This window comes from Cetorhinus maximus, chromosome 15, assembly GCF_964194155.1.
Source record: "Cetorhinus maximus chromosome 15, sCetMax3.hap1.1, whole genome shotgun sequence".
In the NCBI taxonomy this organism is placed as follows: domain Eukaryota; kingdom Metazoa; phylum Chordata; class Chondrichthyes; order Lamniformes; family Cetorhinidae; genus Cetorhinus; species Cetorhinus maximus.
Genome location: NC_135893.1, coordinates 87984494 through 87999818, shown reverse-complemented (window position 1 = coordinate 87999818; position 15325 = coordinate 87984494). Strand labels below are relative to the sequence as shown.

The 15325-nt window shown below is 38.6% G+C and overlaps 1 protein-coding gene across 2 annotated transcripts in view; it reads left to right on the top strand.

Annotated features, from left to right (window-relative positions):
* Positions 1 to 15001, top strand: part of LOC144690954 (platelet-derived growth factor subunit A-like) — a 28707-nt gene extending 13706 nt beyond the window's left edge. The window contains exons 4-7 of one of the 2 annotated variants that reach the window (XM_078558883.1): positions 2766 to 2953; positions 10660 to 10783; positions 11798 to 11927; positions 13816 to 15001. In XM_078558883.1, coding sequence (XP_078415009.1) covers positions 2766 to 2953; positions 10660 to 10783; positions 11798 to 11907 — 422 coding nt within the window. In that variant the 3' untranslated portion in view covers positions 11908 to 11927; positions 13816 to 15001. The remainder of the gene's footprint in view (positions 1 to 2765; positions 2954 to 10659; positions 10784 to 11797; positions 11928 to 13815) is intronic. The other variant, XM_078558884.1, reaches the window with a different exon arrangement.
* Positions 15002 to 15325: the final 324 nt, after the last annotated feature.

Genomic DNA, 15325 nt, shown 5'->3' with positions numbered 1-15325 from the left:
CATGACATTTTTTGCTTTTCCTGTCTAAAATTTGATCAGACAGATCTGCACAGTCATCTGGGATTCACCCATAATAGGAGCCTGGAAGTAAAATATTTACAGATTCTATTCTGTAGTTTCTAAATGTTGAGTTCTGTTTTTTTTTGATTAAGTACACTGACTTCCATTCAGCCTAATGTTGAGCTATTTCCACTGGTCCTGTTGCTCAGGAATTTATCTGCTTATACTGAGAGAAGGATGCAGAATGACAGCAGCAATCTGAAACAATAGTTATTCAGAAGCAGCAGTGGCATCTTTGAGCATCTGGTCACATACCTTGCCTGATGTTGGGGTAGGTCCTGTATGTGTGGGCTGAGAGGTTAGTTTGTCCACCATTAGTACAGTGGAAGCCAGCTGCATTTAATGTTCATGCGCGGGTATTCAATTTTCCCCAAGCAGTGCATCATCTCAATATTTTCTAAAGAAAGAATGAGTTGCATTTATATAGCATGTTTTAATGACCATAGGACATCCCAAAGCACTTGCAGTCAATTAAGTACTTTAAAGGTGTCGTCACTATTGTAATGTAGGAAACAAAGCAGCCATTTGTGTACACCAAGCTCCCACAAACGGGAATGTGATCATGACCATGTAATTTGTATCTGTGATGTTGATTGAGGGATAAATATTGGTCAGGACACTGGGGATAACTTCCCTGCTCTTCCAAAAGAGCCTTCTCTGAGATGGATCTGTATGGGTTCTCCTGAGACAGCAGTTTTGGGCACAATCTGACCCCTTTTTAATTCCCATGTAGTATAAACGGAGAGGTGCAGTTTAGCAAATAAAATCCAAGTAACATTAAGCCATTCATCCCACATGCCCACTTTGTCACTGAACTACCATGCGGATTTTCTATATGCTGTGAAATCTGCCCCTTTCATGCTCCAGGCTTTAAGTTCCTTTGCTTTTAAAATTAATATTTTCTCGAGTAAGACTGTAAGGAATAAGTAGATAAGTGGAGAAGCCTGGGTAAAATGTCCAATGTTAAGCCACTATGAGATGCTGAAGGCAGGCAGAGACAGAATGAATTACCAGCAGCATGAAATGGTTCCCATAACTGGAAGGTTGGATGGGTTAACACATCGCCCAGTGTGGTAGTGAGCCATACAGATCAGGAAGCTCTGAACATTGTTTGCGGTCTGTATGTTTTCTGTTAGCAGCCCTCGAGCCAAGGAGAAAGTTGGGTTCACCAATAGATATTTTGGGGCTAACAAAGGAAACAATCGGGCAGGGTGTCAGCATCTAATTGTTACCATGTGACTTGCACGATGAGCAAGTGCTCATTTGTGAATGAGTTTGGTCTGCCAACATGTATGAAGCCATTTTAGTAGTAATTCTCACCTTCGAGAATAGGAAGAATAACAAGATACAAAAAACAGTATGCGAAGAGAAGGACAGGTTGGGGAGAAGGAAAAAGGTGGGTTGAAAAGTAATCTGTACACGTCGGCAGTGAAGTAAGCCACTAGAATAAAAGCAGAGCTTCTCCAACCACGTGTGTGTGGTACAAGTTATGAATGGCACACTTCCATTGTATGGTTTCTGGGTGTGATTGTAGTGGTATGCTAGCAAGTGCAATGTACACAGACATGCTGGCTGAAAGGTAATGATTAATGTATTTTAAAGTTTTTCTGTGCAATAACAGATATGTCGAGGGGACTTTATACCCGAGTATTGCCTACAATTCATTAGCCTGCAAAATGCAACAAGTAGCATTTTTTCCCCCAGTATTCCTTTATTGGGCATCTTTTGTATTGTTGCTTTGGCCAATTAGCATGTAGGTCACAATATGCCTCTCTTTATCTGATGCCACTCAGTTGAATTGAAACCAGGAGGAATACTTTTTTGATTGTACTGAGACTAAAGGTGAATTTCAGAAGTGTCCATGTGCCGTGCTCGATTTGGGCTTGTGTAGGCACATATTGGCTCTGTTAGATCTATTTCTGTATGCTGTTTTGTCCGCTTTCCTTTCAAGTAAAATATCAACAACACATTTAACAATGCTAATTAATGTTAATGTAATGGCTCAGCAGGAAAATGCATTGTTTTACATGGTATTGATCATATAATCGATTACAGTATGGGTGGTTCTACAGAAAAATGCACTCTTTTGTGTGGTACCGAACCATATAATTGACGAAGATCCCAGGCTTGATGTCTGATCCATGTTGAGTTAATTGATCTAATGAAGAGACTCTTATAATGGGCCTGGTGTGTCCAGGGTGAGGGAGGGGAAAAATTAACCAGGGTCCCATCCTGTTGATCTCTTTCCAATGACTCCTGGTGGATAGTATGGATGTCAAGGTGACGACAAGATTGGATGTGACATTGAAGCCATGACAGTTGATTAGCCAGCTGACACTTACCATTAGGCTCACGTATGATTAGCTAGCCAATTGGAGAGAGATGGTTGTTAGGACTCGTGAACCTGTACTTCCAGCAAGCCAGTCTGCAGGCAGAAGGGTGAAAAAAGAGGAAATTAGCAGAAAAATACATTGATAACAAGGATAAAAGATTTTTTTGCAGTTTTTTTCCAACATGTCTTGCCAAGCATAATTCCCTCCTTTTACTCCGAATTACTTTTTCCTGATGATAAAATAAGTTTATTGAAAGTTGAATGCTTTCTCTGTTTTTTTTTAAAAATGTCTTGCAAGTTCAAAGGAAATTGTCTTTTTAAAAAAAAATGATTTTGAACCAGCACTCAAAGTTACTTTGTTGAAACTTTTCAGAAGAAGCTGTTCCTGCAGTGTGTAAAACAAGGACTGTCATTTATGAAATACCTCGCAGTCAGATAGATCCCACCTCTGCCAACTTCCTGATATGGCCAGCTTGTGTGGAGGTCAGACGCTGCACGGGCTGCTGCAACACTGGCAGTGTCAAATGCCAGCCTTCCCGGATACATCACCGAAGTGTCAAGGTGAGGAAAAGAGTTTAACAGACTGGGTTGCAATTGAATTCCACTCATCCATAATCTCATCCTCTTTTTGGCGGGGGTGGGGGAGTGAAGTGGGGAATTTGGAGGCAGCCCATGTTGGCACAGGGTGTGTGAAAAATAACTTGACTTCATCTTGTCCATCGTTTAATAAGCCTTAAAGTGATTTTAATTGGTTCTTTTAGGGTCTGGAGAATACATTTTTGAAAAAAAATAAACAAAGATATGGTCTGTCTGTTTTTGGCACAAAGTGAAATAAATGGAAAATAGCTCATTTATATCCTACAGTAGTTTGGCTGTTTTGGGGGTGGGTGGAAAAACCTTCAATTCGATCAGTAACTTTATATATATTTTAATAGAAGTTAACTGCACTTCAAGCCATCATTAACAAAATTATACCAACATAAGAGAAAACAACTTAAGATTTGATGATTTTCCAGCCAAAACTAATGGATGGCAAAACTGTTATATTAATGTTGACTGCTTACAATGTTGAAGCTCCACTGGTGAAACGACATATTTTATTCTTTTTAATGTGAATTATCAAAAATACTAAAGATCAGCCACAGAACACAAAGCCCATTGTGGGTGTTTCAAACAGACCCCACTGTTCTAATGGAAATGACAGGATGAGGAGTGTATTTATTTGTTTTTTGAATGATACATTACCATATGGCCTTTGATGTAATTAATTGTGTTCAGATTTGAATAGAAGCATTTTGCTTTTTGAAAATGTATCTTTCAATGAATGCTGGTATTTGTCAGAACTGGGTGATTACTCTGTTAGTGCAAAGAGGAGGTAGTTTCTATGGCACATGACTCATGAACAGATGCATATGTGGGCAATTCTTGGAATGTAAGCTTAGTTCTCCTTCAGTGACCATATTGTAACAGTTGATTACTTGCGACTGGATAAAAGTGTCCTTTTCTGTATTGGAATTAATAAAAGACTCAATTTATTCACATAGAGCCAGTGACTTAGGGTGGATTAGAATAATTCAGATAAAATGCCAGAGAATGTCAATAAGCAGTGAGAAGTACGTTTTGATGCTAACAGACTTTTTTTTTGCCAAGCTGTGAATTTGTTATGGGCAGTAGCTTTTAGTCACTGAATAAAATGACAAATATTTTTTCATCTGGTCATTTGTATAAACAAAATAATCTCAGGGAACATATGTTGCATAGATATGTTCTGAAAAGGAAACAAGAAATTACTTGTCAATCATTTGTTAAGTATAATTCTGATACTGTCAGGCTAGCTTTATCTGGCTGTCAAAATAGCTTTAAGTCTATACTATTTATACAATTTTATGGCATACTAAGTAAGAAAACACAAATGTATTTGGTTAAATAAATATACAGCTGTTTTAATGGATAATTGCATTGCTCTCTGTCCACTAGACTAGGTGACTTTCTAGTAGGGATGTTATATTGTCAGTAGCAGCTTTGGGCTAATGAGAGGAATAACCCATCAAGAGTCTCTGCACCAGACCTCTTGCTGAAGTACTGATTTGGAGATCAGTTGAGGATATTTTGAGACTCTGCTGCAATGCTGTTGGCATTTGTTAGTTCAACTCAATACGTGAAGAGTGACCACTTGGGTGAGGCACAGGAAAGAGATTGACACTCGAGGAACCTTATCCCATTATTAGTTGGCATCTTTTGAGGAATAGGTGAGACATTGTGCAACTTTGTCTTTCCAATCTTGGAAAATAAACCTTTATGGACTTTCTATTATTTGAAGTGCAAAACAAAGAAATAGAATATCTGGTGCAAAATTTGGCCTTTATTTTAGTTACCCCACATTTAGTAAGGGGAAAGCACGGTGGGGTGGGTGGGGGTAGGCAATGCATGGCCTACAGAAAATTGAATTTGTGGATTTGTGTTAATGTAACATCACTCACTAGTCTGCATGTTGTCCGAGAAACTCTTCCTAGAACATAGTTACTCTGTGGCAGGTCTGTGGGATTCTCCCCATAGGTTGTTTGGGAAGATTTGCAGTTAAGAATTTTCTATGTTACAGTGAGGGTTTTACTTTGTTTTCTGCCAGTTACATATGTGTATATGATTCTTCAGCCTGTTGCTACAAGGGCCACACTGTGTACATGATTAGAACCTTTTCTAGATAAAGACCTCAAAGCTATGCCTATTCATTGGATTGTAAAAATTTGGACGATGACGACTCCAATTGTTAATTATAGTCTCCATTGCAGCAGCAGGTGTTTCAAGGTACACATTTCAAAAATTTTATTGTGTTTGCTATGCTTTGACTTGTAAAATTAACTGTCTGAAGTTCTATATAAATCTTCCCAAAAACTCCTTTGCCTAAAGGGAGTACAGGCATCTCTTGTCTTCAGTTTCAGCATGAGCAGTAGACATCTCTTGACTAACAGGATTCTTGTACTCAGGATTTCACCTGAGAAACCTGTGTCAACAGATTTCATGTCATTTTAAAATAATATTTTAAGAAGAGAAAATTATAGTTTTTCCCCATTGTAATCGATTATCAGTCTAAACAGAAATAACAAGAAGTGAAACTTCATCCATTGCCGTGGAGCTCTATCAGGTGGTATTGTCGATTGGACCTCAGTACCTTATGTGTAGGAGCATAAATGCAGAGCTAAACATCCCTTGTTAAACCAGGACCGCACGACACTATGGGGGATCTGTTCCAAATTCGCCCCCAGACAAAATTTTTTGCAAGTCCATTTGTACTCCAAACAGCCACAGGGGTCAATTTAATTAGATAATTGACATTGATTTGAGAGGCTGAAAGCTAAGGGCCATAGGGCAGAGCACCAGTATGGTTGAAGAGTCTAAAAGTGAAAACCAGATAAATTGAGATGTAGTCGTTAGGTGACTCCAGGGTTGGTTTTTAAATCAGTGGTGGAGGGAGGAAAGACTAATGAAGATTAGCATTTCGGCAGTCCTAAGGTCTGGGGGGAAAGTAAGTTAAAGTATGAGATTATGTGATACACTTTCACTATCAGGTGTATTAGGATAGTGTATTTATAGCTTAGAAGGAACAGGTGAAGAACATTTAGGGGAGCAGTGACCATAGTATATAAATAATGTAATTGTACTTTGTTCTGCCAGCTAACTTCTAACTCTTCTCCCAGGAAACTTGAGTATTTTTGTATCTTCCATTATTATTGAAACAGTTGGACTAATTCTCAGTTTAGCCTCTGTTTGATTCCAAAACTTTGTAGATTGTAAAGAAACGTGAAGCCAAATTCCATGATAATTAAAATTGAGATTTGCCAAGCCCACACATTTATCAGCGCACATGCACATTCCAAACCTTAAATGCACACAGATAGCAATAGTAGCACTGGGATACTGGTGGACAAGTCTGTTCTTCCATTTGGACAACTCTAGCAATAGCAGGTTTAGGAGCTGAGAGGCACAAGAAAGGGAAGAATTCATAAAAGCAAAACTAATGCAACAGCTAAAACCTAAAAGACCTCACAGTTAAACCACAGACAATTGCCCAAACCATTAACAGCTTAAAGACTGCTCCACTGCTCAAGGCTATTTCAGAAGTAAATGGATGTGCTATGGAGGATACAAAGTGCTGAATACCTTCTGGTTATTTTCCTAAACTAAAGATTACAGCATCAGATACAAATCTTTTGATTTACACAACCACACTCCCAGTCCAATTTCTAAGCTTCTGGGATTCATCTGTTTAATAGTTTTTGTACCACTTAAGAGTGGGGGCCTGATGGTGGCTGTAGATGTATGTTCCTATATTTCCTTGGAATGAGCCACAGGAGATTTTTGTTTTTAGGGTTGTTATCAACAAAGTGTGACAGGAATATATATGAAGTAAGTATTGAAGTAAAAATGTATGCACCAAAATGAAGACTTTCCATGTTATGTATTAAGGATCTTGTAAACACAAAGCTTTTCTAGATGTGAACATGGGCTGGAAATATGCCTGAAATGTTACAGCTCTTGATTCTGCAACCCACAGCTGAAGCTAGTGAGACCCAATGGCAGCAGCAGACCATTACGTAATATTACAAGTGTAATTAACACCATTGGGTTGAAATCGCACTAAGCTTTATTAGTAACAAATACATTTGCACGTGCAAATGAAATTCTTCCATCCACCATTTTCACCCAAAATGGGTTACTACTTTGTTTGCATATCAGACAGAGGAGTTTCATATGATGAACGATGGATTTCTCAACCTTGACCAGTGTCATGTCTCTTGGAATGTTTTCTGGCTAATACAGTATTTGTATCATTTGATGCAGCATTTCTAGCCACAAGACTCAATGTCTCATTCAGATTACAGGAAGGTATCTTACCAAGTTATTATAGCAATTCTCATCATAAATGGATCTAAAAGCAAATTATAGCACAGGATGAATGAATTAGTGAGCAAACCATTTTGTGGTTGACATCACAGAGTAAGTAGTGAATCAGTACAGAATAACACTTCCGTCCTTTAGTTTGATAGTGTTCAACATTTGTAAGAAATCTCTTGTCATGCATTGTTTCAGTAAACGTGGTCTGTAGTTAGTAACACTGAGTCCTGTGCCACTTGGCAACTGTGCCAAATCCACAGCAAATGCAAGTAAGATAATTGGAATGTGGCCTTTTAACAGAGTCTGGAAAATGGCAGGATTAATTCATTCCTCATATTTTTTGAAATGGTTACGGGTCGGGATTTGTCATGGGAAACTTGCTCAAACATCACAGGGCAGTTGTAAATAACATTGGAAAAACCCCAGGATTTGTTTGAAAGGACAGATATGATGCTTTTATTTTGTAAACATTACATCCTAAGGGAGGGTGAGTATTATTTCTTCTCCCTTTGTTTCTACTGCCCAGATTAGTTAGGGATACACATCAATTGATCTGCTGGCTCAAAACTTCAGTAGACACCTGCTCACATCTCCAGCCAGCGGCTGGAACCAATACAGATACTACTTGAGACTTATTTGTATAAAATGTTTAATTTTGATCACATCACAGCTTCCAAAAGACTAATTTATTGTTTCGTTTACATTACAGCGATGTTGCTGATCCTGAATTAAGTAGCTGAATTGTGGTATCAATTGAGGCAGAGGGGAAGATGAAGGGTGGGTTGGGGTATGGGGGGGAAACATTGTTAGTGTTGCCAACCTGGAGGTGGTTTTCTGAAGGCTCCTTCAGAAGCAGTAGTAATGCAGCTTTAGGTGCTTCGCCTCACAGTTTTTCAGGCTGCTGGCAGGTTACAGACAGGCCAGGGTTCTGATGAAAAGTCATTGACCTGAAACAGGTTTCTGTTTCTTTCTCCACAGATGCTGCCAGTATTTCTTGAGTTTTCTGTTTATTCCAGCATTTGCAGACCAGCAACGTGGTTTTTACATTGCTGGACTGTACAGATCTTTCACGCTGGAGAGAGCAAGCAAGTTTAAATCATAAACAGAACTTGGAAGCAACTACATATTCGAAAATGCAGCATTAATTCTCTGAATTCAATGTAGATAGGAGGGGGAGGGAGCATCACATATTGGAAGGAGCATTAATATAAATGTGGCATAGCACCCATCTAGGGAGTGGTCTACATTCACGTTGCTAGTTTTCTGTTTCTTTGTTCTGTTCATGCACTTGTCCTCTCTGCTGCTGTTGGTGCCAAAGAGGAATCCTGTTACTGCTGCAGTTGACTACTGTAGGTGTTCTTTGTTCCTTTTTCACAATAGAAGTGATTTGCCTTTGAAGTTTTCCTTCTCACACTGACTGAATTGATTTTAACCACAATTTTGTTATGCTAAAAACATTACCGTTGTCACATTTTTTTTGTCGTCCAGACAGGCGACTCTCCAGCAGAACATTCCTGAGGGAGTAGTTTAAATATTTCAATGCGTGTGTGTATGCTCCTGTTGATGATAAACGGAGCTTGTCTCTGTTCCTTGCTGAAAGACCCAGCTGTAATCCTGTAGGGCACAAAGATAGAACAATGACCACAGAGAGCTAATCCCAAAAAATAGCAGAATGTCTTTTAATAGCTTTACACTGAATTCTGCAGCTCTGTATATTTTTAGGTTTTATTCATATATTTTGGGTGTAATGTTATAAAACTGTGCTACCAGGTTCTCTGCAACACAAGTTGGAAATCCAGGCATGTGCTGATCAATGATTTTCCCACTACTAATATTAAATTATCCCTTTTATATATACATTTTTTTTTAACATGGATGTTGACATTAAAGTTAAAGGCCAGCCAATAACTTACCAAAATATATCTGGAATAGATTTGTCTAAAGAGTTGAAGATATTTTCATTGAACAGGAAACCTGTAATGATGAAATTAAGTTGTATACAAGCACAGGAAAGAGTCTCTCAACTTCCTAGCAGCGTTTTACAGGGTGCTGTGCTGAATGAGGAAAAATAATTAGAAATTGTTCTCTGGATGTATGCAATCCTGGATTTATTGCATATTCCTTAGTAATTGTTTGTATAACTGACAGTCTACATGGAGCATTAGAGTCTACCACATAGTGCAGAGTCACACTTCGGCAAGGCTGAGTGGGGGTAATGGGTTCCCTTCTGCAAAGGGCAGTAGAGGGCCATTTGAGTTTTCATGACAATCCAGCAGCTTTCAAGGGTAACCTTTCTGCTACTTATGAATTGCTAGATTTAATTGAATTTGAATTTCTCAGTGTTACATGGTGAGATTATGCCTGCAAATTCATTATCAGAATCACAATAGCAATAACTTGTATGTATTTAGCTCCTTTAATATAGTTAAATGCTCCAAAGTGCTGGGGAAAAGTGAACTAGGCGTTCTGTGCAGTGCTGATCTCCTGAAACCAGATTATCAAATTAGCAATGTTTTGTACACTATTTTGTATGTGTCTCTACTGTATACTTGATCTGCAGTCAATTTGTTAGAGGGAACAATTGTTATTTACAGATCTAGAAATGTCATTTCAGTTGTATTGAAATGTATACTTTTTGTTAGCTCTAATATCTAGGAGTCATATTTACTGAATGATACCAGTGTAAGAATTCAAATGGGTCTTATTTTACAATCTGCAGCATTACTGAAAATGTTTGTTTTAAACTCTGTCGGAGTTGAGTGTTGGCCCGGAGACGAGGTCCAATTGAATCACTTTCAAAAGTTTACATCAGGTGTCTCGTGTTACTTTTGTTTCCGGGTTGCTGTTGTGCTTTTTACATTTCCAACTTTTATGACCCAAAACTGAACTTGTACATCTGACTATGGGGTTTAATTTGCTCCTGTTACACACTGGCTAGTGTGATTGCATAAAGTTGCTTTAGGTGCTATTTTAATACAGCTGTCAAGTGGAAGAGGTTAATGACTGCATTCAAATAGTACACAAAGTATTGTATACTACCAGAGGGAGTTGCTCTCCAGATTGCATTGAATTTGGCTCTTCTCGCTGGTGACAAGATTCTTTTGCTTCATTTCATCTCAATAACCCTTAATCTGACATAGTATTTGTTTCCCCACTGGATACCCATGGAAACTCTGCACAGTTTTGATTTTCAATATATGGTGCATTACCTACAGTGTCAATTTTAGATTAAATTTTTACTTTGGAAATGTTGAATTCATAACAGTGAAAGATTTAAATCTGTCTTAATTCCGCGTGACCTGAATTCATATTTTCATTCTGTGGAGCAACAGCTACAGGATAAGACTATTAACCTACATTCTGTTGACTTGCAGGTGGCAAAAGTGGAATATATAAGGCGCAAGCCCAGATTAAAGGAGGTTATAGTGAGGTTAGAAGAGCACCTGGAGTGTGTGTGCACATTACTACAGTCTAATTCAGAATACAGAGAACATGAAGGTAAAATATTTAGTATTATTAAACAGTTCATCTTCTGTTTAAAATACACCTGACAATATTAAAAGATCGTTTGCAATTCCTTCAGACACAGGTGATATATATATATATAAATAGACTGTACGTGTTGACTACTTAGTTTTGAAGCCTGCCTTGCAATTTCTAAATTGTAAACAGACGTCTTAATTTCTAAAATGCAGCCATATAAATTGTCCCTTTTTAGATAACCTTAGTGAAAAATTTGAAAGTAAAGTCTTGGCATTGAAATTGTGCCTTCCGATATCACTAGTAAGCGTTAATATGTTTGTTTAAAAGTCCCCTATCCACTGTTTTAATGAAGGCGAAAATAAATTGAATCAATGCCTTTGTTGAAATAATTTTTGTATGAACACGTCAATATTTGAAGCATTAAGTTCCTTATCATTCACAAAAGCTGATGCAGGAACAGGAGTGGGCCATTCAAGACCCTTTGTTAGTCGTGTCTCCAACTCTTCCCAGTTTCCTGGTTCCTCTCCCTTTACTTTAATACACATATTCCCCTGAGATGCTATACTGATGACTTTCTGGGTTGGTGTATTCCGCATTCTCTCAACATTTCTGGTCTACTTTTTAACCAGCTTAGTTCAAGGGTTAACTACTACTGATGATTCAAAGGGTTATTTGGACATAACAAATTGAATTATCCAATAAATTTAGTTGGCCAATGTAAATAAGACAGGAAAGTGATAACACTGCTTCAAAACTGAACATCTAAAATTTGAATTAAGGAACTCCGAGTTACTGTATATTCCCTGTGTTCTGAATTGGAGGGTGGAGTCATTTCAAAAAGACTTGAGCCTTCTGCCCGCCCCTTCATCAGTTTGAGAATTAATGAAAAGCTCGTAACCTTGCATCTTAGTGGTCGGTGAAGTATGATAGAGCTGTTGATTTAGTAAGATTGTGTTCCGTTTTTGGCTAGAAACAGCTCCAGTACTTGTTGATATCTGTATAAATTCCAACACAAGTGCATTTTCTTAGGGCCTTTCACCAGCCCAAAGCGCTTTAAAGGAAGAAATAGTGAAAAAATTAAAAAACGGAAGCGTAAAAAGTTAATACTGGCACCTGACAAGGATGTGTTTCCAACATAAAAGCTCTGGGATGCATTCAGGTAGGACTCGCTGTGCTGGGCAACTGATATCAGCCAGCATAGATCATAAGAGAAAATTAATAATCAGACTCTATAACCTAACACAATCACATTCCAGATCTTAGCACATATCACCTTGAGATTGGGTAGAAATTATTTTATGATGGGCTTGACTGGTTCTGCCTTTAGGGAGTTACTCTTCCTGAAGCTGATCACTGCTGGATGTTTCACACCTTCACTGCTTATTTTATCCTTCACTGATTTGAAGGGCATGTACCTGCACAGTCCTAGCCTGGCTCCCTTTTTCTGCACTATTGCTGATTGTTGATTGCTTGATTTCTTGTATAAATCTCAATGACTTGGCTTATGTGAATTGATTTTGTCTGAGATAACTGTTGCAATGGATGTTTACAGTATTACAGTATTGAATATTCATACATACATTTTGTGCTGATGGTTAGATCAGGCCAAAAGTTTTGCGTAGTTAAGTAGGGTTTCTCTTTCTCCCCTGCCCTGCCCCCCTAGCCCCAACCCCAACTCTATTATCATGGCCAACATCTAAGTGCAAGCAATAAGTGGTGCCACACCAGTCTATCTGGTGGCCATCGCAGGCAATTTTCAATCTCTTCCCATTGCCTTCCACTTTGTGACATGGACACTAACTAAATAGCAGTCAGGCCAGGAGTGGGAACTTGTGCTCTTTTTCCTCTCTCTCTCGCCAAGAAACATTGGAACAAATTGCAATGCCCTGTTACCCTGATTAAACTCAGAAGTCCAGGGAGGTTCAGGTCTATGTGACGTACCATAATCTATTGAGCAGTGGCTTTATCCACTGCAGCATTGGGAGTGCTGCTGAGCAATCCATATGCGGAAGTGATGACTGTGGACTGAGTGGTATGTTCAGTTGCTGAGGTGCTGATTACCAAACATCATTTAGCGCTGAGCCTGATAATTGGCTGCTCTGCAAATCTTTCTGGTTTAAAATAAATCCTGTATCTGTGCAGTGTAGTGGTGCAGTTTCCCTTCCTCCAGTTGATCATTGAACAGTGTCCCTTTTAACCAATTACTTCCCAGAACGTTAACTTATTGAAACCCACTCATAAATATCGTGCTGTTATGATGATCAATCATCTTTTACCCCAGAAAATGTCTCTCTGGTATTAACCTGTGCCTCACGGTATTCCCCCACACTCTCCCCAACTCCCCTTGGAGTTATTCCGGGTCTGTGCTGCATAAGCCGGTCTTCACAGGGGTGAGAACTTCCCTCCATGTCCCTCAGCAGTGAAGAATGGAAACTCCGTAGGTTCTGTGTCCTGACCGCTATATAGGGCTTCTTCTGGAAATTATACATTCAGACCTTAGGTGGAGACAGAATTGGAATCAGCTGAATATTGACCCCTTTGGTGAGTTGCTTGTGGCCGTGGTACTCAGCTGAATCACCCCTTTGCAATAGGAATGGGGAGAGAATTAAATAGAAGGGTAAGAAATCCCTTTTACTCAGTTACGTGCAACCATTACTTTAATCTTATAATATCTGAAAAACATAAATCTGTGCAATCCATCAGCATTTATGTAAGTTTGATCGCAGACGAATAAAGCTTACTAATTACATTTTTTTTTCTGAAACAAGTGGTTGCAGCTCACAACATCATCTGTTGTTAACTCATTGTTATGTCTGCAATTTCAGAATTCCTCTACTCCAAAGCCTACACATGTGGGCTTGGATGAGTGACTTGCCAAAAAAACATTAGCACAGACTTTGACGTTAAGATGCCACTTTGCTTGTAGTAAAACACAATGCACATTAGGCCCATTTCGTAACAGCGGTATGAAAAGTTTGGTTGCTCGTTACTTAATGGAAATGCAGTGCTGGATTTGTCATTAATTTTTAATATTTCCTCTCTTGCAGATGTGAGGTGAAAATAAGCTACATGAGGACTTACAATGGGGGGGGGGTGGGGCAAGGACGTACATCTCTTTTGTTACAATCCAAAAGCCTATATGCCAAAGGTGCTTTTTTTTTTGACTGTTATTTCCCTTTGCCCTCAATAGAACTGTTTTCCCAGCAAATTGAAAATAAAACTGTCTTAACTCTTGAGGCAATAAAGTGGAACATTGTGGAATGGGACTGCTCGGTGAACTGATGGGAGGCATCTTGGTTTTTTTTTTATACACACACATGGAGGAAAAAAAAAGGCATTCAAAAGAGTGGGAAGAATGTCTGAAATGCTGCTGAAAGGACATAGTTTCAAGTGAATGGAGAATATATAATGAAGAACTTTTAAAATGGTGCTTGTGCCATGTCTCCCTAAAGCCTCAAAGGGACTTACACAAATGAGAGGCATGGACCATCCGAGAAGCCCCCGCCAGTACTTCCTTTTCCAGAGCTTATCCACAAGACTGTGGAGCAATCTTGCACAGTGTTCTTGTTTTTATGAACTACACAGTTTCTTCAAGGGTGGGGCGGGGTGGGGAGCCTTGAAGACGGATGTTAAGAGTTTATTATCGCACCATTGGGTGTATATTAAGCTTGCTTCTACTGTACTCTTTTTAATGTTTTATTATTCTGTGGACTACTTGTATATTTTATTGCATTTAGGAGACTGCAGGTACAACTTTGCAGCATATTGTTGATTTATTTTACTGGAAGAATATGATCTTTAACCAAGCTGTTCAGAAAATTGCATTGGTGCAAAAAAATTCCCCAAAAAGTCCTTTCGGTTCATATATGTTCCTCCTACCTTCCCTTCTTCTCCTCCTTTTTAATTTAAAGCATTTCAAGTAAAATTATTTTGCATTAATAAATGATACAAAAAGCCAGAAAATAACAGTTATTTCTGATCCTGTACAGTCTGAAAATGTTGTTTTTGTTTTTTTGTCTGTCAGTAATACCACATTTTATGATTTTCATCTTTTAAAAGGAAAGTATTTTCTAACTTTTATTTCACATGCGCGACTGTGTGAAATGGTCAAGAATATCTATGGCGATGAACTCTATAAAAATATGGACAGCAAGGTCTACAAGAAAACCTGATTTTTAAAAAAAAAAATATGTGGTCACAACAATAATTAAACTCCTGAATATATTCAAGAAAGTGTTGTCTACTAAGTAGTGATGTGATTTACAAAAAAAAAATGTTGGTCATTAATGAGAGCTTTATGATGCTGTCCATCACTTTGGGTTGTTCTCTACAATTTATCCCTGCTTGCAGGTCATCTGATAATTTAATAGATAATTGCAGTGGCTGGTACTGAGCTATACAGAGCTGGTAAGCTCTAACTTCAACCACCCCCCTATCCCCAGTCTGCTAATTTAACAATGGTGAGGATGTGGTAGTAGGCCTCTTTTGGGTTTTTGCAGGGAGAATTGACCTGAATGCCTGCTCCAGACTACCACTTAGCTCCGACTATATGGAAGT